This window comes from Coregonus lavaretus (genome assembly GCF_964263955.1).
Source record: "Coregonus lavaretus genome assembly, chromosome: 33".
NCBI lineage: Eukaryota > Metazoa > Chordata > Actinopteri > Salmoniformes > Salmonidae > Coregonus > Coregonus lavaretus.
This window is the reverse complement of record NC_140020.1, coordinates 36458499-36483791: the sequence shown is the minus strand read 5'-3', so window position 1 is coordinate 36483791 and position 25293 is coordinate 36458499. Positions and strand designations below refer to the sequence as shown.

At 42.3% G+C, this 25293-nt stretch overlaps 1 protein-coding gene and 1 pseudogene across 2 annotated transcripts in view; one reads left to right on the top strand and one right to left on the bottom strand.

The window, feature by feature from the left end:
* LOC311108422 (nesprin-1-like) overlaps nt 1-14560 on the top strand; it is a gene marked incomplete at both ends in the record, with an annotated part of 28412 nt that extends 13852 nt beyond the window's left edge. The window contains 7 exons of the mRNA XM_084151045.1: nt 8600-8736; nt 8914-8958; nt 9231-9491; nt 9728-9820; nt 12095-12153; nt 13120-13185; nt 14218-14560. Coding sequence (XP_084007171.1) covers nt 8600-8736; nt 8914-8958; nt 9231-9491; nt 9728-9820; nt 12095-12153; nt 13120-13185; nt 14218-14560 — 1004 coding nt within the window. The remainder of the gene's footprint in view (nt 1-8599; nt 8737-8913; nt 8959-9230; nt 9492-9727; nt 9821-12094; nt 12154-13119; nt 13186-14217) is intronic.
* Nucleotides 14561-19462: 4902 nt separating this feature from the next.
* The window catches only part of LOC311108362 (estrogen receptor-like), a 30124-nt pseudogene continuing 24293 nt past the window's right edge, over nt 19463-25293 (bottom strand). The window contains exons 9-10 of the transcript XR_014615900.1: nt 21482-21665; nt 19463-21156 (exon numbers count right to left, since the gene is read on the bottom strand). The product of XR_014615900.1 is annotated as an estrogen receptor-like (transcript). The remainder of the gene's footprint in view (nt 21157-21481; nt 21666-25293) is intronic.

Sequence of the window (25293 nt, the reverse complement as noted above, 5' to 3'; positions counted from 1 at the left end):
GAGAGATTAATACTTTATGGATTAGTATTTTTTTATCCCCAAGGGGAATTCACTGTCATACAAACTCACAGACAAGACAAAAATAATACAAGGATACACTGCAAGAAGTTCTCCCCCCCAAGTGTTTTGTTTACTTAGGGTTTTTATAGCATTTAAATCAAATCAAATTGTATTTGTCACATGCACCGAATACAACAGGTGTAGACTTTACTGTGAAATGCAGAGTTAAAAGTAATACAAAAAATAGTAATAACACAAGAGGCCTAAAATACACAAGAATGAGGCTATATACAGGAATTACCAGTACCATATCAATGTGCAGGGGTACAAGGTATTTGAGGTAGATATGTACACATGAGTAGGGATAAAGTGACTAGGGTGAGTAAGTGCATGCCAACTCATGAACAATGCGTAGATAGGACTATGTGTGTGTGTGGCGTTGGTATGCATGTGTGTGTGTTATGTGTGCGTGTCTGTGTGTATGTGTGAGTGATTGGGTATAGTCTTGTGAGTGGGCATAGGGTCAGTGCAAGATAGGGTCAATGCAGCTAGTCCGGGTAATCATTTGATTAACTTTTTAGCATGGCTTGGGGGTAGATGCTGTCTCGGAGCCTTTTGGTCCGAGAGCCGATGCTCCTGTACCATTTGCCGGACAGTAGCAAAGTGAACAGTTTGGGGCTGAAGTCTTTGACAATTTTTCGGGCCTTCCTCTGACACCGCCTCATATAGAGGTCCTGGATGGCAGGGAGCTCGGCCCCAGTGATGTACTGGGCCGTCCGTCCGCACCACCCTCTGTAACGCTATGCGGTCGAGGGCCGTGCAGTTACCATACCAAGCGGTGATGCAGCCAATCAGGATGCCCTCGATGGTGTAGCTGTAGAACATTTTGAGGATCTGAGGGCCCATGCCAAATCTTTTCAGCCTCCTGAGGGGGAAGAGGTGCAGTCGTGCCATCTTCACGACTGTGCGGATATGTGTGGACCATTTTAAGTCCTTAGTGATGTGGACAACAAGGAACTTGAAGCTCTCGACCCGCTCCACTACATCCCCCCCATTTCCTGTAGTCCACTATAAGCTCCTTGGTCTGACTGACGTTGAGGGAAAGGTTGTTGTCCTGGCACCACACTGCCCTCCTGTAGGCTGTCTCATCGCTGTCGGTGATCAGGCCTGTCATCGTCGTGTCATCAGCAAACTTGATGATGGTGTTGGAGTCCTGCGTGTCCACGCAGTCATGGCTGAACAGGAAGTACAGAAGGGGACTAACCACATACCCCTGAGGCGCCCCCGTGTTGAGGGTCAGCGTGGCGGAGGTGTTGTTGCCTACACTCACGACCTGGGGCCGGCCCATCAGGAAGTCCAGGATCCAGATGCAGAGGGAGGTGTTTAGTCCCATGGTCCCGAGCTTGGTGACGAGCTTGGAGGGGACTATGGTGTTGGCTGTAGTCTATGAACAGCATTCTCACATAGTGATTTCCCCTCTTGTCCAGGTGGAAGAGAGCAGTGTGAAATGCATTTAAGATTGTGTCATCTATTGGTTCTGTTGGGGTGGTATGTAAATTGGAGTGGGTCCAGGGTGTCTAGGATGATGGTGTTGATGTGTATGATTACAGATGTGAGTGCTACGGGACGATAGTCATTTAGGCAGTTTACCTTCTTACAGGGACAATAGTGGTCATCTTGAAACATGTTGGGATTACAGACTGGGACGATTGAAAATTGCCACATCCAACGAGCGTCGGAACAATAGGATTACACCTTCGTCCTATAGTGTCCTTTTTCATGTTTGATGGCTCCTTGGAGGTCGTAGCAGGATTTCTTGTCGGTGTCCCGTTTCTTGTAAGCGTTAGCTATAGCCTTTAGCCCAGTGCCGATACTGCCTGTCATCCATGATTTTTGGTTTGGATGGTTTTTGGTGTGAGCAGGATACGTTTGTATGGTCACTGTGAGGACGACGAAGGCGATGCACTTATTGATGAAGCCCGTGACTGACGTGGTAAACTCCTCAATGTTATTGGATGAATCACAGAAAAACATAAAAATATAAAATTATAAAAATATATCAAAAATATCCCAGTCTGTACCAGCAAAACAGTCTTGTAGCCTTGCGTCTGCTTCATCGGACCACTTCCATTATGAGTGTGTCACTGGTACTTTCTGTTTGAGGTTTTGTTTGTAAACAGGAAGCAGTAGGATAGAGTCGTAATCTGATTTGCCTAAAGGAGGGCTAGGGAGGGCCTTGTATGCATTTCTTTTATTTTTATCTATATATACAGTACCATTCAAAAGTTTGGACACACCAACTCATTCAAGGGTTTTTCTTTATTTTTACTATTTTCTACATTGTAGAATAATAGTGAAGACATCAAAACTATGAAATAACACATATGGAATCATGTAGTAACCCAAAAGGTTATATAAAAATATATTTGATATTAGAGAATCTTCAAAGTAGCCACCCTTTGCCTTGATGACAGCTTCGCACATTCTTGGCATTCTCTCAACCAGCTTCACCTGGAATGCTTTTCCAACGCTCTTAAAGGAGTTCCCACATATGCTGAGCACTTGTTGGCTGTTTTTTCTTCACTCTGCTGTCCGACTCATCCCAGACCATCTCAATTGGGTTGAGATCAGGGGATTGTGGAGGCCAGGTCATCTGATGCAGTACTCCATCACCCTCCTTCCCAGTCAAATTGCCCTTACACAGCCTGGAGGTGTGTTGGATCATCGTCCTGTTGAAAAACAAATGATAGTCCCTCTAAGCCCAAACCAGATGGGATGGGGTATCGCTGCAGAATGCTGTGGTAGCCATGCTGGTTAAGTGTGCCTTGAATTCTAAATAAATCAAAGACAGTTTCACCAGCAAAACACCCCCACACCATATCACCTCCTCCTCCATCCTTTACGGTGGGAACTACACATGCAGTGATCATCCATTCACCTACACCGTGTCTCACAAAGACACGGTGGTTGGAACCAAAAATCTCAAATTTGGACTCCAGACCAAAGGACACATTTCCACAGGTCTAATGTCCATTGCTCGTGTTTCTTGGCCCAAGCAAGTCACTTCTTCTTATTGGTGTCATTTAGTAGTGGTTTCTTTGCAGCTAAATTGACCATGAAGGCCTGATTCACACAGTCCCCTCTGAACAGTTGATGTTGAGATGTGTCTGTTACTTGAACTCTGTGAAGCATTTATTTGGGCTGCAATTTCTGAGGCTGGTAACTCTAATGAACTTATCCTCTGCAGCAGAGGTAACTCTGGGTCTTCCATTCCTGTGGCGGTCCTCATGAGAGCCAGTTTCATCGTAGCGCTTGATGGTTTTTGCGACTGCACTTGAAGAAACGTTCAAAGTTTTTGAAATGTTCTGTATTGACTGACCTTCATGTCTTAAAGTAATAATGGACTGTCATTTCTCTTTGCTTATTTGAGCTGTTCTTGCCATAATATGGACTTGGTCTTTTACCAAATAGGGCAATCTTCTGTATACTCCCCCCCTACCTTGTCACAACACAACTGATTGTCTCAAACGTATTAAGATGGAAATATATTTCACAAATTAATTTTTTAGAAGGCACACCTGTTAATTGAAATGCATTCCAGGTGACTACCTCATGAAGCTGGTTGAGAGAATGCCAAGAGCGTGCAAAGCTGTCATCAAGGCAAAGGGTGGCTATTTGAGGAATCTCAAATATAAAATATAATTTCATTTGTTTAACACTTTTTTGGATACTACATGATTCCATGTGTGTTATTTCATAGTTTTGATGTCTTCAATATTATTCTAAAATGCAAAAAAGTGTACAAATAAAGAATAACCCTTGAATGAGTAGGTGTGTCCTAACGTTTGACTGGTAGTGTGTTTTTCTCCCCAATTTCATGATATCCAATTGGTATTTACAGTTACATCACTGCAACTCCCGTACACACTCGGGAGAGGTGAAGGTCGAGAGCCATGCGTCCTCTGAAACACGACCCTGCCAAGCCGCACTGCTTCTTGACACACTGCTCGCTTAACCCGGAAGCCAGCCACACCAATGTGTCGGAGGGCACACCGTACAACTGGCGACTGAAGTCACTAGAGCGCGATGGGACAAGAACATCCCGGCCGGCCAAACCCTCCTCTAACCTGGACGATGCTTGGCCAATTGTGCACCGCCTCATGGGTCTCCCGGTCGCGGCCAGCTGTGACACAGCCTGGGATCGAATCCGGGTCTGTAGTGATGCCTCTAGTGACGCCTCTATCATGGACACTCTTACTGATATTTGTGGCTGCTTGGCGTGATGTATTGTTATCTTTACCTTCTTGCCTTTGTGCTGTTGTCTGTGCCCAATAATGTTTATACCATGTTTTGTGCTGCTACCATGTTGTGCTGTTGCCATGTTGTGTTGCTACCATGTTGTTGTCATGTGGTGTTGCTGCCATGCGTTGTTGTCATATGTTGCTGCCATGCTATGTTGTTGTCTTAGGTCTCTTTTTATGTAGTGTTGTGGTGTCTCTCTTGTCGTGATGTGTGTTTTGTCCTATGTTTTTATTTTAATCCCAGCCCCCGTCCCCGCAGGAGGCCTTTTGCCTTTTTGTATGCCGTCTTTGTAAATAAGTATTTGTTCTTAACTGACTTGCCTCGTTAAATAAAAAAATAAAAGCACTGCGATGCTGTGCCTTAGACATCTGCGCCACTCGGGAGGGCCCTTGTATGCATTTCTATGGGTAGAATAAAAGTGGTCCAGAGTTTTAGCGATCCTTGTTTATAAATTAGATTAGATTAGTTACTTAGTTACAGTTGAAGTCAGAAGTTTACATACACTTAGGTTGGAGTAATTAAAATTCGTTTTTCAACCACTCCACAAATTTCTTGTTAACAAACTATAGTTTTTGGCAAGTCGGTTAGGACATCTACTTTGTGCATGACACAAGTACTGCCATCTGGGCCGGCATCCTTGCGAAGGTTAACACGCTTGAATGACTTACATATGTCCTCAGTGGAGACCATAAGTATGTAGACCTTGTTGTCCTCAAGGGGTCTCCTCCTACAGTTGTTATGCTCAAAGCATGAGAAAAAGTTGTTTAGCTCATCCAGTAGGGCGGTGTTGGTGTCTGCGACGTGACTGGCTTTCTTTTTGTAATATGTGATCGTTAGAAGCCCCTGCCACATACGCCTCGTGTCTGACCCGCTGAATTGCTCCACCATTTTGTCCCTATACTTGTGTCTCGCCATCTTGATCGATCTGTGTAGGTCATATTTGTACTGTTTAATCATACAATTGTCCCCGGTCACCTTGCCATGTTTATAAGCAGCATCTCTATCCTCCAGTTTCCCGACAAGGCTGTCATCAATCCATGTTTTTGATTTGGGTAGGTTTTGAAAGACACCATCGGTATCACATCATCTATGCATTTTTTTATGAATCCGGTGACTGAGTCGGCGTGTTCGTTGATGTTATCCTCAGAGGCGTCCCGGAGCATGGATTCTAATTGGTCGGACCAGCGTTGTACAGACCTGACCACTGGAACTTCCCTCTTGAGTCTTTGTAGGTAGTGAGGAGCAAAAAGGAGTTGTGGTCAGACTTGCCGAAAGGAGGACTGGAGAGGGCCTTATACCCTTGTCAAAAAGCCATGTCCAGTGGTCAAGAGTGGAATTTCCCCGAGTTGGACAGTCAATGTGTTGATAATAATTTGGGAGCACGGACCTCAAATTACTTTTGTTAAAGTTCCCCGCGACTATGAATGCTGCCTCTGGGTATGCTGTCTCCAGTTTGTTCAGGGTCCAATGAAGATCTTTGAGAGCATTTTTGGTGTCGGCTTGGGGTGGGATGTAATCCTGAAAACTCTCTCAGAAGGTAAAAGGGTGACATTTCATGAGCAAATATTCCAAGTCGGAAGAGAGCAGAAGCTCGCAAGTTCCTGTACGTTTCCTCCATCGCACCACTTGTTATTGGTCATGAAGCAGACACCACTGCCTTTGTTCTTGCCAGAGAGTCCCTGCTTCCTATCTGCTCGATGAACTGTAAAACCCGCTGGTTGTATATAATCCGTTTGGATGTCGAAGGAAAGTCACAGAAAAACAGAAAATGTTACAGAATCTGATGTCCCTCTGAAGGAGATCTTCGCTCTGAGTTTTTCAAGTTTATTCACTATTAATTGAACATTGGCGAGTAATATGCACGTTAATGGAGGATGGGTCGCCCAGCGTCTCAATTAGTTTCCTTCTCTCCAGTAGGACTCCCAGGCTACCTTGTGCTGCAGGAGGCGTGTTGGTAGAAATCAGGTAGAATGGATTTTAGTCTCCATGCGTTAAAGTCTCCGCCCACAAGAAACGACGCATCTGGGTGTGCGGTTTCTTGTTTGTTTACGGCCCCATACAATTAGTTGAGTGCCAAAGTGGTGTTGGCTTCTGATGGGATTTAGATGGTAGGGATGTGACAAATATAAACATTTTCTTATTATTTAAACTATTAAACGATAAGGTAAATTCATAAAATGGTGTGAATTCACAATTCAGATATGGTCCTGCATATGACCGCTAGGGGGCAATGCAGTTCAATCTACCGAAGTCCTGAATACCTACCAGACAGCGCTTACATTTACTGCTGTCCCCCACCCACTCAGCAACGATGTTAGTTAATGCTGTTTTAGGTTCTCTGCTGTGTGCCTCTCCTCCATGTTCTCAGTTGTCAGTACATGGGACTTCATATCCCACTTTTCATCAATGTGATGGCTCGTTGTAGTGATGTATGACAACGTGTTCATAGATGTCCAACAATCTGTTGTTAACACCACGTATGGTATTTTAGAGCTCACGCTTTTGTACTTCAATCATTGTACAATTTCTCGATCTGGGCCGTCACGGTTTTTCGACATTACATCTTGTAGTCTGGTTCTAGATATGCCAGTAGGGCATTGAAGCCGACAGCATCTACCATTGACAATGGCTGCATATCAACTGCAATCATTTCTGTAATCAACGCTGTGATTTTCTCACTACTTCCCTTATCCACACTGCTGCAAGGAACGGGTTGGGTCTCACGGTTTCTCACTTTCAGCATTGCACCTGTACTGCCACTGTAGCTCAATTCTACCTCGTAAAGTTTTAATTTCACTACCTCCTTATTTAACTTCTCAAAGTATTGCCATACAGGACTTCGCTGCTGTCACTTCAACTTTATATCCATGGCAAATAATTAGAAAGATGCATATCTCCTCCTACTAACATTACAGCATTGTTGCGTTAGGTATTTGTTTAATTTTAATTTGTCCCTTTATGATGATGTTCGGTACCTGTTAGTGGTAGTTTTGTGATAACTGCACTGTAATTTAAATGTAGTTTTTCCGGTTAGGTGATTTTTTCTAAACGTTATCGATCCAATTTTTGTTTAAACGTTTAAACGTCACACCCTTAGTAGACAGCAGTGATAATTACAGATTAGAACTTTCTTGGCAGATAAAAATGTCTGCAGCTTACCATGAGGTATTCTATGTCAAGTGAGCAAAAGCTAGAGATTTCCACCACTCCCCCTTTGGACTTGCCCGAAGCCACCGTCCAATCGAAGCGCTGCATGGAGAACCCACTGAGTTGTATATCCATAGATTCAGTCAGCCAAGTTTCTGGAAAGCATTGAATATTGCAGCTTTTCAAGTCTCTTTGATAGGAGACTCTCAAACAAGAGCTCAACCATCTTATGCCCAAACAAAGGAGTAGCCAGTGGTGGAAAAAGTACCCAATTGTCATACTTGAGTAAAAGTAAAGATACCTTAATAGAAAATTACTCAAGTAAAAGTGAATGTCACCCAGTAAAATACTACTTCAGTAAAAGTCTAAAAGTATTTGGTTTTAAATATACTTAAGTATCAAAAGTAAAAGTATAAATCATTTTACATTCCTTAGATTAAGCAAACCAGACTGCACAATCTTCTTGATTTTTTTATTTAGGGACAGCCAGGGGCACACTCCAACACTCAGACATAATTTACAAACGAAAGCATTTGTGTTTAGTGAGTCTGCCAGATAAAGGCAGTAGGGATGACCAGGGATGTTCTCTTGATGTGTGTGAATTCAACAATTTTCCTGTCCTGCTAAGCATTCAAAATATAATGACTACTTTTGGGTGTCAGGGAAATTGTATGGAGTAGAAAGTACATTATTTTCTTCAGGAATGTAGTGGAGTAAAAGTAAAAGTAGTCAAAAATATAAATAGTACTTTAAAGTATTTTTACTTAAGTACTTTACACCACTGGGAGTAGGGTCTGGTGTAAACAAGGGAACAGCTGAGTCGGAGTTGAAGTCAGATTTGAAGTTGAAATCGAGGTTAGTAGCTGTCGATCTGATGTCCAAAAGTGCTTGCCGGTCATATGAACTTTCTGTACAAAAGAAGAAAATATAAACACAAAAAAAGTAACTAAATAGCAAAGTCGGGTTGGAGCTCGTAAGATGTCGACCTTCTCAGTTGGCGGCATCTTTTCAAAAAAATGTAATAGCCCATGAATCTACACCAGCATTAAATAGATTACCGGTACTATTTTGTGTTGCAGAAAGGCCATGGACTGTTGCAAGTCCCAGGTCCTGTCAATTAACCTCAGAAGCGCTGACTTCCTCCAATCAGAGCCCAACTCAGCTGACTCAGAGGAGGCGTGTGAGCTGAGGGGCGGGCTGAAGGAGATTAACTCACGCTGGGATTGGCTGGCCTCATCACAAGAGGACTGGAGGGCAGAGCTACAGAGGGCCCTGGTGCAGTGTCAGGTACAACAAGCATGTAAACGTTTACAGTCATACACACATTGTGGACATTCATCCAATAAAATGAACCTGTGTAATTCTGTCTGTATGTGTACACCACACGCATAATGTGTTTGTTACATCTATGTTAGAGAAAAACATAACATTTGTCATTTCACCTCCCTTTCTCTCTCTCTCCAGGAGTTCTATGAGCTGAGCCACAGTCTGCCCCCCCCAGGCTCGACTGTGATACACTACGTGCTCACAACAGAACACTCACGTTACTTTCCACTTCAAAACATAGAGAATCATAGAACTGTGATGTATGAAAGGGACATCATGATGTAAAGGGACATGATTTGATTGAACTTCATATCTAAATAGCACTCAAAATGTAGGCAACACTCCAAATATGTTTATCCTCGCAAAATACCAATATCCTAAAGGGTTATAGCCTAGCCCAAAATAAATTTAATTAAAAGCTACCCCTCTCACCTCCTCCCCCCATTCACCTCCAGCAAATCAAGTGTGAGCTGCTGGACTCCCAGAAGAAGGCTGCTTCCCTCCATGAGCTCTCAGCCCAGCTGCTGGTGCACACCCAGACCCAAATCCTGCCCCAGGCTTCAGAGCAGACCCAGAACCAGACCCATGCCAGCAATTGTCTGGAGGCCCAGGAGAAGGTGCATGTGATCGGGAACAGGCTGTGGCTGCTCCTCTGGGAGGTCAGTGCTGACCTGGAGGGCCTGGAGAGGAGACTGGGCACCATGGACACACAACAGGTCAGAGAAAAATACACATAAGGCCTGCAGACATATCACATACAGTACATTTATGATGTGGGCTTTTTAGTGCAACAATTATGACAATCACTTGAGGATCTCCAGGTTACTAGTTAGAAGCAGGTAATGAAACAGGGAAATGCACCCTGTGTGTCCGTCCGAGTGAGCATCAAGAGAAAGAGAGAAACTATTCTTCAGACTGACTATTTCTCTTTGTCCACATTACCTCTTAGTAGGACTCCCTGCCTTTGTCTCCTGTGGACAAATCTGACACCTCTGGATCCACCAGCCCCGTCTCCGAGGAAACTGTGACGAGTCGCCGGCGATCGGTAATGTCTCTCCCTGTTTACTTATCTAGGACCTATTATTCACTGTAGATTTATGTAATGGGGGCTGTGTTTGTATAGAACGTCATTGGTGTGGGGTTTACTGGTTATAGAAATAGCAAGTCACCCTGACCAAATTATAGAGTGATCTCCCAAATGTTATCCTTCATCCAAAATGTCACCCTCTTTCTCTCTCCCAACGCATGCTGATCCCACAGAACAACTCTCAGTTCCAGCCTTTACACCGCAGCTACCCACCAGCCCTTTCTGTTTTAGTTCAGGCAATTAAGTAAATTCATTGAAGTTATACCCTTTGTTTGTAGATTGCTTTATAGCTGCCCTGCTAACACATCCACCACTAAGAAATATACATCGTTTTAGAACACCATCATGGGTTTTTCTTTATTTTTACTAGTTTCTACATTGTAGAATAATAGTGAAGACATCAAAACTATGAAATAACACATATGGAATCACGTAGTAACCATTTTTTTTGGACAAATCTAAATATATTTTATATTTCAGATTCTTCAAATAGCTACCCTTTGCCTTGATGACAGCTTTACACATTCTTGGCATTCTCTCAACCAGCTTCATGAGGTAGCAACCTGGAATGGGGGGGGGGGGGGGTTACAGAATATAGCCCTATTTGGTAAAAGACCAATTCCATATTATGGCAAGAACAGCTCAAATAAGCAAAGAGAAACGACAGTCCATCATCACTTCAAGACATGAAGGTCAGTCAATACGGAACATTTCAAGAAATTTGAAAGTTTCTTCAAGTGAAGTCGCAAAAACTTTCTTCAAGTGTGTGAATCAGGCCTTCATGGTCGAATTGCTGCATATGAACCACTACTAAAGGACAACAATAAGAAGAAGAGACTTGCTTGGGCCAAGAAACACGAGCAATGGACATTAGACCGGTGGAAATATGTCCTTTGGTCTGGAGTCCAAATTTGAGATTTTTGGTTCCAACCGCCGTGTCTTTGTGAGACGCGGTGTGGGTGAACAGATGATCTCCGCATGTGTATTTCCCACCGTAAAGCATGGAGGAGGAGGTGTTATGATGTGGGGGTGCTTTGCTAGTGACACTGTCTGTGAATTATTTAGAATTCAAGGAACACTTAACCAGCATGGCTACCACAGCATTCTACAGCGATACGCCATCCCATCTGGGTTGGGCTTAGTGGGACTATCATTTGTTTTTCAACAGAACAATGACCCAACACACCTCCAGGCTGTGTAAGGGCTATTTTACCAAGAAGGAGAGTGATGGAGTGCTGCATCAGATGACCTGGCCTCCACAATCCCCCGACCTCAACCAAATTGAGATGGTTTGGGATGAGTCAGACCGCAGAGTGAAGAAAAAGCAGCCAACAAGTGCTCAGCATATTTGGGAACTCCTTCAAGACTGTTGGAAAAGCATTCCAGGTGAAGCTGGTTGAGAGAATGCCAAGAGTGTGCAAAGCTGTCATCAAGGCAAAGGGTGGCTATTTGAAGAATCTCAAATATAAAATATATTTTGATTTGTTTAACACTTTTTGGGTTACTACATGATTCCATATGTGTTATTTCATAGATTTGATATCTTCACTATTATTCTACAATGTAGAAAATAGTAAAAATAAAGAAATACCCTTGAATGAGCATGTGTTCCAAAACCTTTGACCGGTAGAGTATGTTGCCCCTTCAAGCTGTTGTTCTTTGAGATGGTTTTTGCTACCTACACTATGGAGACCTGCATAGCCAACAATTCACAAGAAATGCTGGCTTTTCACTAACTGCTGTTTTATAGAGAACAATTGCAGTGTCAGCAAGTAGTGTAATTGCAAATAATTATAAACGTTAATGCTTCTAGTCATTACAGGCCACCATAACAGCACTATAACCTCATCATAATTTATTAATACATTCATGAAGCATTACTAATCGTTGGCAACAATTAAACATTTCAAACTAATAGGATGGTAACATTTAATGTATTTTCTACCCACCTATAGATGGAAATGAATGTTTGATGAACATATCAATAAATTGTGTAATATTGTAATTCCTTATGAAATCCAATGTGAAAATACAGATTTCTTGGTTCTGAGACTTCTATCACTGTCACAGATTTTGCTGCTCTTTAGTTGTTAAAGTTCTATTGATGTTACTGCCTTTTCTGTTATTTGTTGGTTTGTTTTTATCTCTCATCTGAAGATTGGTTTTTATTTGTTCCGGACTGAACAATTCTTTTTTTCTTTTACCCCACGTCCTGCTCATTGTGTGGTTCAGCCCCTGGGCAAAAGTAATCATGCCCACCCAGGACCCCCTGATAGTTGCCCGCATCACAGGTACCTCTCTCCTGGACTCTAGAACTATGGGAGGATGATGGAACCATGACCGCATACCTTTGACCTCTACAAATTCTTAAACCAATCAGTCAATCAATCAAATAAATTATACTCTATGCCCCTAGTTACTGGTCCAATGCCTTTTAGTTGTCTAACTCATAATGACACAGTTAAGAAACTGGATAGGAAACCGAACCTAAACCAGATCCTTATGGCCTCTTCTGCCTCTCTCATCTGTTGAGAAATGATGCGTCCTCTTTACCCCTCCAAACTTCCCCAACATTGGCCCATATGAGTTCCATGATCCTCCTTCCTTCTAGAAGCGACGTAGCCAAAACTGATTTGGGAATCAACTAGTTCAGGGGATTCCTTTCTTCCTTTAAATGAAAGTGGAACATTTTCTGTTGTTTTATTGCTCTCTGCTACTATGCACTGCTGTCTGATCGATGCTGCCAGGTGCTGCTCACCTATCTAAGGAACCACTAATCCCTGTAGTTTATTTCTCATCCACTAGATGGAATGATCCTAATGTTTCTGTTTCATCACCCTCTGCTGACTCACTTTGCCTTCTTTTTTTTTCTTTTTTTACTTACTATCCCTCTATTCCTCTCCCTTTCTCTTCATGGCAAACTAGCTATCTCCTGTAATACATTTTCTCAATCTCTTCCTCCCGCTTACTCTAATTTCTCTCTGTCTTTTTTCCCTCATCCTTCTCTAATTTCCTTACTAATAACCCACCCACCTCTGTCCCGTTCTCTCTTTTATTTTGAGTCTTCTCTCCGTGGTTTTTGATCCATTTAATGACATTTAGGCTGGGTTGAACCCTGGCCCTAATTAGTTTACGGATAAGTGGTCGAGCAAAGGTAATGAGGCTCTGCTGGGGCTGGTAGGCTCCATTGTATGAGCATGCCCTGGCTCCACTAGCTCCCTCTTACTCACTAATTGGCTCCGTAAATTGAAATCTAGCAATGTATACAAGGTTGCCATGGAGTTCAGGGGTTCTCTGCTGCCCCAAACTGTGGACCTCCTGAGGTACGCCTGCTGAGGTAGAACACGCGGGCAAGGATATACACACACACACACCACATTTAATACATCACAATATTCTCACCATTAATTTTAACAATTTAATGAGAGATAGAGACGTGTGAAAGGCTAGGGAGTGAAGGCGTGGAGGGGCTGCAGACAGACTGCTTGCAGCTTCCTCCCCCAGACCACCAGGGAGCTTTGTGAGGATGACGATGGGTGGAGGAACACTGAGTTCCACCTCTCCTCTTGGCTCCCTCTCTGGGAGTCTCTGGAGGGGTTTTTGGCACAGCGAGCTCTGCTCAGAATGAGACTTGACATTGAACTCTCACACAGTCAGCTCTAAGAGCAGGGTTTTCTCTTTCAGTGAGAATGGTCCCTGTGTATAGGAGAGCTGTCAGAATAATGTGGGTAGCACAGGAGGTTAGTGGCACTTTAATTGGGGAGGACGGGCTCGTGGTAATGGCTGGAGCGGAATTAGTGGAATGGTATCAAATACATCAAACACATTGTTTCCATGTACTCCTGAGTGGCGCAGTGGTCTAAGGCACTGCATCGCAGTGCTAACTGTGCCACTAGAGATCCTGGTTCGTCGTCCAGGGTAGGGGAGGGAATGGCCGGCAGGGATGTTGATAGTTGTGGGTTCGATTCCCACGGGGGGCCAGTATATATAAAAAAATAGGTATTCACTAACTGTAAGTTGCTCTGGATAAGAGCGTCTGCTAAATGACTAAAATGTAAATGTAAAATTCCATTCGCTCAGTTCCAGCCATTATTATGAGCCATCCTCCCCTCATCAGCCTTCACTGGTGGGTACAAATTGCTGCTGTGAGTGTGTGTAACCTTTTCACTGTAGTGTGTGAGTAACCTTGTGTGTGTGATTGGTGTGTTTACTCGGGTGTGTTGTATCTTACGATATTAACCCTTTTGTCTGTATCTTACCTCTTTACTGGTGTGTGCGTGTTTATGTCCCTGTGTTTAAAACCCTATCCTCTGTTATTTCTGGTTTGTCTAACCCCGTTCTCTTTCTCCCTGCAGTCTGACCAGGTCTCTGGGTAGCGGTGGCTGTGCTTCCTCCCGTTCTGACTCCCCCCTGGCCCGCTCTTCCTCGTCCTCCTCCTCGTGCCCTCCGAGGGCACAGTCCTTTATCTTGAAGGTCCTGAGAGCAGCCCTGCCCCTCCAGCTCCTCCTTCTGCTCCTGTTTGGCTTAGCCTGCCTGGTGCCCACGACAGAGGAGGACAACAGCTGTCACCATGCCAACAACTTTTCCCGCTCCTTCCACCCCATGCTGCGCTACACTAATGGACCAGAAATACTTTTTCATGTGTATGAATGTTCGCTACTCCTCTCAGGACTTTCTTCCTCTGCTACACAAAGATGACATTCACTCATTTTAGAGTCTCTAACCCCTACCAAACCCATTGAATAACAAAAGCATCCCTGGGCTACATGGCCTAAACAACCTCTATATGAAAATTGTTCCTCAACACCCATCTACAAGATAAATGGACCTATACCTTGTGAATCCCCTAAATCACAAAATAATGTAAACTATTTATTTGTAATTCTTTATAGTAATCTGTATGTTATTTTAAGTTTGAGGAAACGTCTGAAGTTGGAAAAAACATATCACTATTTACAGTATGTGCAGGTAGCCTAGCGGTTATATCATTGGGTCAGTAACCGAAATGTCACTAGTTCGAATCCCCGAAGGTAGAAAAAGTGTCAATGTGCCCTTAAACAAGGCACTTAACCCTAATTGCTCCAGGGTCGCCGTTGATAATGGCTGAGTTGGGATATGCAAAAACCTAATTTCCAATATACACTTGTACATGTGGACATTTGTACATGAAACAGGACAAATATATGCGCCCAACAAATTATTATGTTTGGAGCTGTGGACTGTGCTGTGTGTGTGTGCAGTTCAGAGAGTTCAGTGCTGCTGCTACTTAGTTGTTACTCAATCAGCATTTGGTAGATGTTAGAATCTATTAAGCTAGGGTGCCTCCTAGCAAGTGAGATGTCCAACTGTTAGTGCATAGACTAGGCTGCCAGTGAAGTTTGAATACCGAACATTCCCATTACTCCTAGAGATTCTATAGAGCTAAAAGCTGAACCCAGAGCACTGACATGGAGGAAAACTAAAGGGACATGACTGACCTGCAAACACATGTTGAACTACATAATTGGTTATAGTTAGGTTAAGTTTAGAAGTTTGGTTAAGATTAGGGTTAATGTTAGGATTAGAGTTATGGGTTGGCATGCCAGTAACATCCCTTTTGTGGAACCCCACTGACATGAGCACTGTTGAATGAAGGTACTGCACTGAGACATCCTCCTCCTAGAGCCAAGACAAGTATTTAACGTAGATTTTATTTCGGTGTTTTAAAACAAAACAATCAAGGCAACAAGACGAATCATGTAAACTCACTTGTAAGATTCAGGTGATTTGTATATTGATGTTTGAAATGCCCATAGCTGTGGGAAGTAGTTTGGGAGTGGGGGTGCTGTGATTTTCTTCAATATCGGTCCGCTAATACAGGACTATTAAAGGCCCAGTGCACTACTTTTGTGAAAGAATGTGTTTTTGTATTCCTTTGAGTTTGCATTACTTAATTAACAAAATGCCAGACAGTAACTTAAATATAATAATGCAAAAAATATCTAGAGCATTTATTAAAGTCTTTGTAAAATAATTACAATGGTTTTATCCTTGATGTCTATTCACAGCAATACATGTTACATGACAGTCAGTTGAAAGGTGGACTGTGAGTGTGAACTTGATGATGGACCGTAGCATCCAAGTAAACATATACATTTACTGTACATGTGGTAGGTGTAGAGCAGACTGAGTAATCAGCAGTGGCTCTCATAAGGCAGAACAAAGAATGATCTATGTATTTAATCATCTTCAGAAACAAGCAAGTCATTTCTCTGCATTTTTCTCTATCTCGCTCTCTCATACACACAAACGTTACACAATTAGATTAAATTAACGCAACAATCTGTTAGAGTAAGCAAATAAATATTCACAGAACAGCTGCAAAAAAGGCTAAATAGAGTACCACGTTATGAGTCGTAATACCCATAAAACCTAGCGGTCAAACAGGGAAATGGTTTAAATCAGACAGAGTAGTTATTTGCTCTGATTCATGTGCAGTGTTAATGAGACTCCAGTCCTTTAGCTCACGTAGCAGACAATACCTGCTTTATGAGGTGCTACAAACCCATGGCAGGATTAGACAGATGGGTATACAGATAAGATTTACTTGGGTACCAGCCCATGTTGGGGTGGAGGGGAACGAGGCAGTAGATGAACTGGCTAAATAAGCACTTAGTAGTGGGGATGTTGATGTTGTAGTTTCAATGAGCAAGGCAGAGTGAAAAAGCCTGATATATACAGTGATGGTGCAGAGATGGAAAGAGTAGTGGAATAAAGATAATAAGGGAAGGCATTTATTTCAAGTACAGAGGAAAGTTGGGAAGGGAAGGACAGCAGGAAAGGACAGAAGAGAGGAGGCTATTTTTACAAGATTAAGGGTGGGACACAGCCAGTTGAATGAGACATTAAATGTGATAGAAAATTATCCAACAGGAAAGTTTGATTATTGCCAGGAAACATAGACCATGTAGCATGTTTTGCTACAGTGAGGGCAGTATCAGAGGGAAAGAGAGAGAATGAGATCTAGTATGAGGGAGAAGGGGATACAGGAAATTAGTTTAAAGAGTATATTGAGTAGAACATCATTAGATATAGTCTCAAATACTTTGTTATCTTTTTTAAGAGCAACGGGGCTGGCAGGTAGGATTTAGTTTCCCCCTGTCTCTGGCCCACACTCCAGTACAGTAGGTGGCAGTAATGCATCATAACGTTGGATGCCAACCGCCGATAAACCCCACCAAAGAAGAAGAAGAAGAAGCAGGGAAATGGTTCAAATTGTTTTTCCACCATTAATTTTTCTCATATGGGATTTTAGAAACACTTAAAATAAGGGCTCTGTTCCGTGTAGGCTTACCCTGGCATGACGTTTTGATAACCTTGTAACTCTCTCTAAGACAAGGTGACTTTTATCAATATATTCGTCTGTATTTACCCCCCAAAAATACAATGCTAATTAGCTGCTTATGTGGCTATCATAAAGAACTACAAATACCGTGATGATCTGGACGAGACTGCCGAATCGAGGCAAAGGTAAGAATCTCTGGATTAACTATCTAATGTTAGCTAAATGTAGAAATGAATAAGTTGGCTACATTTCTTTAAATGGACAATTCTGTGAACTGTCTTTATTTTAACCTCTACTGGATGGGTGTCCCGAAATCGGGATAGCTGTTGCTCAATATGGATAATGTGACTACAATGATGTTGTAAACAAAAGCTAATTTTCACGGACATATACATGTCTTATATGGGCAGAAAGCTTAAATTATTGTTCATCTAACTGCAGTGTCCAATTTACAGTAGGTATTACAGTGAAAGAATACCATGCTATTGTTTGAAGATAGTTTGCTCTGATTTGTCATCCTGAGGGACCTAAAGATAAAATGTAGAGTTGTTTTGTTTGATAAAATAATGTTTTATATCCTAACACGATCCATGTTGTATCAAATCAAATCAATCAAATTGTATTTGTCATATGCTTACTTACAAGCTCTTAACCAACAATGCAGTTTTAAGAAAGAATACATAAAAAAAGAAAAAAAAAGTAACAAATAATTAAAGAGCAGCAGGAATCAGGAGGATATAATTATGGTCAGATTTGCCAAATGGAGGGCGAGGGAGAGCTTTGTACGCGTCTCTATGTGTGGAGTAAAGGTGGTCTAGAGTTTTTTTCCCTCTGGTTGCACATTTAACAAGCTGGTAGAAATGAGGTAAAACTGATTTTAGTTTCCCTGCATTAAAGTCCTCGGCCACTAGGAGCACCACCTCTGGATGAGCGTTTTTTTTGTTTGCTTATGGCCGTATACAGTTCATTGAGTGCGTTCTTAGTGCCAGCATCGGTTTGTGGTGGTAAATAGACAGCTACGAAGAATATAGATGAAAACTGTCTTGGTAGATAGTGTGGCCTACAACTTATCATGAGATACTCTAACTCAGGAGAGAAAAGCCTTGAGACTTCCTTAGATATCGTGCACCAGCTATTGTTTACAAATATACATAGACCGCCACCCCTTGTCTTGCCAGAGGCTGCTGTTCTATCCTGCCGATACAGTGTATAACCAGCCAGCTGTATGTTATTCATGTCGTCGTTCAGCCACGACTCGGTGAAACATAAGATATTACGGTTTTGAATGTCCTGTTCGTAGGATATACGCGCTTGTAGTTTGTCCATTATATTTTCAAGCGATTGTACGGTTGCCTGAATTCTGACTCGTTCAACTTGCAACAAAACATTTCGACATAATATATACGCTACATCTTGTTTCACCCAGTCAAGTTCAGTTTTTCTGCGATCCTCAGATACTCAAGAAGGCAACCACACTTTTTTTCATCATTCTGCATGACTTATAGGCTACACAAAAGCTATTTGAGCCCACCAAGAACTGACATGATTACTCACCAATGAGGCGGGTGGTGTTCACTTAATTGACTGTATCTTGGACCAATGACCACCTATCGTTTTGAAACATAGCTAGCTAGATAGCCAATGAGCTGGAATTTACAGGAGTATGAGACGGTCCATTGTCTGAGGAAAAGCCTGTGTATTCATTACGAGCAAACGCGGTTTAGTGTCCACTGTAAATCTAAAGAAGGAAGTGGCGCATCGCGTTAAGCACAGCTCGATTTAGTAAACAGTTTTCTGCACATTTTGAAAGTACAACATGGCTACTAATACTGGAAAAGCTAAATCAAAGTCCAGGTATACAGATTTGGACGAGATTATAGCAGAAATCGACCGGGAAAATGTCACAGAACCAGTAGATGAGGACTTAGTGAATACAGTTTAGACGCAACAGCTGAAGATATGTTTTTGGAAGGAGAAGACGCCACTTTAGAATGGTAAGTTAAATATGTTTTTTCTACTCATACTAATGAAGTTGTTTGAATGGTTGCATATTATTAATTTGAGATTTTTTATAGGATTGCTATATATATATATATATGTGTATATATATATACTGTGTGTATATATATATATATATATATATATATATATATATATATATATATATATATATATATATATATATATATATATATATATATATATATATATACACACAGTACCAGTCAAAAGTTGGACACATACTCTTTTTCAAGGGTTTATCTTTTTTTTTACAATTTTCTACATTGTAGAATAATAATGAAGACAACAAAACTATGAAATAACACATATAGGATCATATGGTAAACAAAAAATTGTTAAACAAATCAAAATACATTTTATATTTGAGATTTTTCGAATTGCCTTGAAGACAGCTTTGCACACTCTTGGCATTCTCTCAACCAGCTTCACCTGGAATGCTTTTCCAACAGTCTTGAAGGAGTTCCCACATATGCTGAGCACCTGTTGGCTGCTTTTCCTTCACTCTGCGGTCCGGCTCATCCCAAACCATCTCAATTGGGTTGAGGTCGGGGGATTGTGGAGGCCAGGTCATCTGATGCAGCACTCCTTCCCTCTCCTTCCTGGTAAAATAGCCCTTGCACAGCCTGGAGGTGTGTTTGGTCATTGTCCTGTTGAAAAACAAATGATAGTCCCACTAAGCCCAAACCAGATGGGATTGGAAATCCAATTGAGAATCTGTGGTATGACTTAAAGATTGCTGTACACCAGCAGAACCCATCCAACTTGAAGGAGCTGGAGCAGTTTTGCCTTGAAGAATGGGCAAAAATCCCAGTGGCTAGATGTGCCAAGCTTATAGAGACATACCCCAAGAGGCTTGCAGATGTAATTGCTGCAAAAGGTGGCTCTACAAAGTAATGACTTTGGTGGGGTGAATACTTATGCACGCTCAAGTTTTCTGTTTTTTTGTCTTATTTCTTGTTTGTTTCACCCCAAAACATTTTTGCATCTTCAAAGTGGTAGGCATGTTGTGTAAATCAAATTATACAAACCCCCCCAAAATCCATTTTTATTCCAGGTTGTAAGGCAACAAAATAGGAAAAATGCCAAGGGGGTAAATACTTTCGCAAGCCATAGTATTATAAGTGATCATTAATTTTAAACTACAAAAGGTATACAATGCCCAAATTTCCCTCAACTTGAGACGTGCACTTTGGTCAAGGCACGCAAAACTGGTGTCCACAGGGTATAATGCACTGATCAACATTGACTAGCTCCTCTCTATCAAGAGTCTCTGCTGCTAACAGTGCGCTTCACTATATATACTTGGTACGAAGCTGCACAATGGTGAAACTGCTGCTAAAGCCACAGAAAACAATTTACTCAAAAGTTTCTAAATGTTGTGAAAGGCAACATCTGGTGTGACGGAGTACATTTCAGTCCGTAGTGTGCCAGTACAAAATGTGAACATGTCTAAACATTCAACGGATATCTGCTAAATAATTTAAACTGTCTATTACATTATTTGCATAAATTATAAACAAATATCACAAATAACAAGTGCATTCATGTATCTTTTTTTATCTATTGTGACCTCCACAAATGTCAAAATATTCCTCTACATATACTGTATCTAATGGAAGGACTTTTACAGCTTCCATATCTACAAATACCAATTTCTGTATGTCATCATGGAATGGGGCTCCTGTCAGAGGGGGGAGTGCCATACTGGAGTACCCCAGGACTGACGCTTCTGAGCTGGGTATCCTGGTTGCCTCGCTTGGGTCCTATGCTGGAGTCTTTGGAGGTGGTAGTGGTGGTAGAGAGGGGCTCCCCCTTGGCCTGTCCCCAGGCTTGGGCCACCTTGCCTGGGGAGTGGATCCGGTGAGCATCCAGCATCTCCAGGAGCAGGTCGTACAGAGGCACTTTGTTCTTACACTTCATGCTGTACAGGTGCTGCATGCCTTTGTTGCTACAGAGAGGAGAGAAGAGGAGGAGTGAGAGGGGATATTAATAACCACAGAAATATAATCTATGGGTATAACCAAATAAGTGATGATCATACTGTATATAACTGGCAGATAATATGAACATTCCCTTTGCCTAGGTCTAACCTGCTTCTTCACTTTCAGAATCTGAATTTACACCATCAGGAGTGTGTGCCCCCTCGTGTGTAGTTTGAACTCCTCATATAATGTGTCTGACGTGTGAGAAAAACAGCAGTCTCCTAACCACATTCCCCTTATCCTCTTCCCCCCTCCTTTGTGCTCCTCCCCTACGTAGAGTGCCCTCCTCACCTCATATGTCTGATGTGTGAGAGCAGGAGCAGGAGCTGGGCCTGCCGTCTGGACTGCTGCTGCACCGAGGCTCCTGATTGGCTGATGTGGTGGATGAGGGCGTCAGTGATGTTGTCCAGCATGCTTTGCACCGCCTGGCTGTTGTGGAGGGACTCCACAGAGTAAGAACAGAAGGAGAAGGCACCTAGAGGGGATGAGGAGAGAGACAGAGAAGTGGTTATTGTACCTAAAATTGATTTTGTAAGGGTTTTAGTAAAGAAAAAAAGAGACAGACAGGGAAAGGGGAAGAGCCTGATGTTCTCAATGCAGCAACTGCTAACTCAGCAATCAGTAAGAACATCAGGAAGCCATACACAGAAACGTGCAACAGCACCCATTGCTCAGGTATTTATGTCTCTTACAGATTAGTCAGTATCAAAACAAACATAGGAGTTTCGCTCAGTCAACACACATAGAACAGCAGGCCCAGTTGTCATGGTAACAATTATGGGGTACATTGAGAAAGAAGGACTTGGGATCATTCTGTTCACACCTAACGCTCTTGAGTGGCATAAAAACAGAGTTCACCCTTCAACATTTACTAATGGGCAACAGAATGCATTAGTTACTACTCTATGTTCATAAAGTGGCCGATTCAGACTTAGGAAACTACTTCTTTCTAACTCACGCCATTCCTACGCACTTATCAGTAGTTGCTATTCAGACTTACATTTAAACGGGCTTTGCAGGCGTGGTTCCCTTGCGCGTGCTGAATAAATGTAATTCACCTACTGAAAACCCTCCCACTTGCTGGCCAACAGACGTTATAGTTTAGTTTTCATTCAACATGGTTTTCAGTACATTTATCTAAAGCCATCCCTTTAAATTTGGTGTACCTTTTAATTAGAATTTTCTCGACAGACTCAGAATATATGGAGAGAACGGTTCAGAATATTAGGGATCAATGAAAGAAAGCCATGTAGGCATAAATACACACATATTCATCTCCTTTTCAGCACCAATTGGTGGATTTAAAAATACTCTGACCTTGTATATAATTTAGGGTTATGAAAGTATTTATGAATAATGAATCAAAAAATGGTTTGAAGAGCCTTTACGCACAAAATATATTGGTGAATCAAAATTATAGTGGCATGATTCATCCTGAAAGTTTCCATATTCAATTGTTCAAGCCATTAAATATTGGAAGATGACAAAAGTGTACAATAGGGGTTGAACAGTAGTCCTATAAATCTACCCTAATAATCTGCACTAATCATGGAACTGTGATAACAACATTCTAGTCGCCGTGTGCCAGGCTCCAGGTTTAAACTGCTACCTATGGTCTGCGTTCCATAATGATTCAAATAGGCTACATGTCCCAAATTAATGCACAAATTATAATATGTTAGCTTAAGAACAGATATAGCCCCTGGTTCTCCTCAGAGTTGACTGCCCTTGACCAGCACAAAAACATCCTGTGGCGTACTGCATTAACATTGAATAGCCCCCGCGATATGCAACTCTACAGGGAAGTTAGGAACCAATAAACACAAGCAGTTAGGAAAGCAAAGGCTAGCTTTTTCAAACAGAAATTTGCATCCTGTAGCACTAACTCCAAAACGTTTTGGGACACTGTAAAGTCCATGGAGAATAAGAGCACCTCCTCCCAGCTGCCCACTGCACTGAGGCTAGGAAACACTATCACCACCGATAAATCTACAATAATCGAGAATTTCAACAAGCATTTTGCTACGGCTGGCCATGCTTTCCACCTGGCTACCACTACCCCGGCCACCAGCTCTGCACCCTCCGCTGCAACTTGCCCATGACCCCCCGCTTCTCCTTCACACAAATTCAGACAGCTGATGTTCTGAAAGAGCTGCAAAATCTGGACCCCTACAAATCATCTGGGCTAGACAATCTGGACCCTTACTTTCTAAAATGAGCCGCCGAAATTGTCGCAACCCCTATTACTAGCCTGTTCAACCTCTCTTTCGTAACGTCTGAGATCACCAGAGATTGGAAAGCTGCCGCGGTCATCCCCCTCTTCAAAGGGGGTGACACTCTAGATCCAAACTGTTACAGACCTATATCCATCCTGCCCTGCCTTTCGAAAGTTTTTGAAAGCCAAGTTAACAAACAGATCACCGACCATTTAGAATCACACCGTACATTCTCCGCTATGCAATCCGGTTTCCGAGCTGGTCATGGGTGCACATCAGCCACACTCAAGGTCCTAAACAATAATATAACCGCGATCGATAATAGACAGTACTGTGCAGCCGTCTTCATCGACCTGGCCAAGGCTTTCGACTCTGTCAACCACCGCATTCTTATTGGCAGACTAAATAGCCTTGGTTTCTCAAATGACTGCCTCGCCTGGTTCACCAACTACTTATCAGATAGAGTTCAATGTATCAAATCGGAGGGCCTGTTGTCTGGACCTATGGCAGTCTCTATAGGGGTGCCACAGGGTTCAATTCTTGGGCCGACTATTTTCTTCGTGTATATCAATGATGTCGCTCTTGCTGCTGGTGACTCTGAGATCCACCTCTACGCAGACGACACCATTTTGTATACATCTGGCCCTTCATTGGACACTGTGTCAACAAACCTCCAAACGAGCTTCAATGCCATACAACACTCCTTCCGTAGCCTCAAACTGCTCTTAAACACTAGTAAAACTAAATCCATGCTCTTCAATCGAACGCTGCTGGCACCCGCCCACCCGACTAGAATCACTACTCTCGACGGGACTGACCTAGAGTATGTGGACAACTATAAATACCTAGGTGTCTGGTTAGACTGTAAACTCTCCTTCTAGACTCACATTAAGCATCTCCAATCCAAAGTTAAATCTAGAATCGGCTTCCTATTTCTCAACAAAGCCAAACATGCCCTCGTAAAACGGACTATTCTACCGATACTTGACTTCGGCGATGTCATTTACAAAATAGCCTCCAACACTCTACTCAGCAAATTGAATGTAGTCTATCACAGTCCCATCCATTTTGTCACCAAAGCCCCATATACTACCCACCACTGTGACCTGTACGCTCTTGTTGGCTGGTCCTCACTACATATTCGTCGCCAAACCCACTGGCTCCAGGCCATCTATAATTCACTGCTAGGCAAATCCCTGTCTTATCTTAGCTCATTGGTCAACATAGCAACACCCACCCGTAGTATGCGCTCCAGCAGGTATATCTCACTGGTCATCCCCAAAGCCAACACCTCCTTTGGCCGCCATTCCTTCCAGTTCTCTGCTGCCAATGACTGGAACGAACTGCAAAAATCTCTGAAGCTGGAGACTCTTATCTCCCTCACTAACTTTAAGCATCAGTTGTCAGAGCACCTTACCGATCACTGCACCTGTACACAGCCCATCTGAAATTAGCCCACCCAACTACTTCATCGCCATATTGTTATTTATTTTGCTCATTTGCACCCAATATCTCTATTTGCAAATCATCTTTTGCACATCTATCATTCCAGTGTTAATACTAATTGTAATTATTTTGCACTATGGCCTATTTATTGCCTTACCTCCATAACTTGCTACATTTGCACACACTGTATATATAGTTTCTGTTGTATTCTTTACTTTATGTTTTGTTTTACCCCATATGTAACTCTGTGTTGTTGTTTTTATCGCACTGCTTTGCTTTATCTTGGCCAGGTCGCAGTTGTAAATGAGAACTGGTTCTCAACTGGTTTACCTGGTTAAATAAAGGTTAAATAAAAAATAAAAATAAAATAAATATGATCCACTATTGCTAGCGATCCTCAGGAACAACCACATGAATGTGACAGAGGAAGGAAAGGTAAAC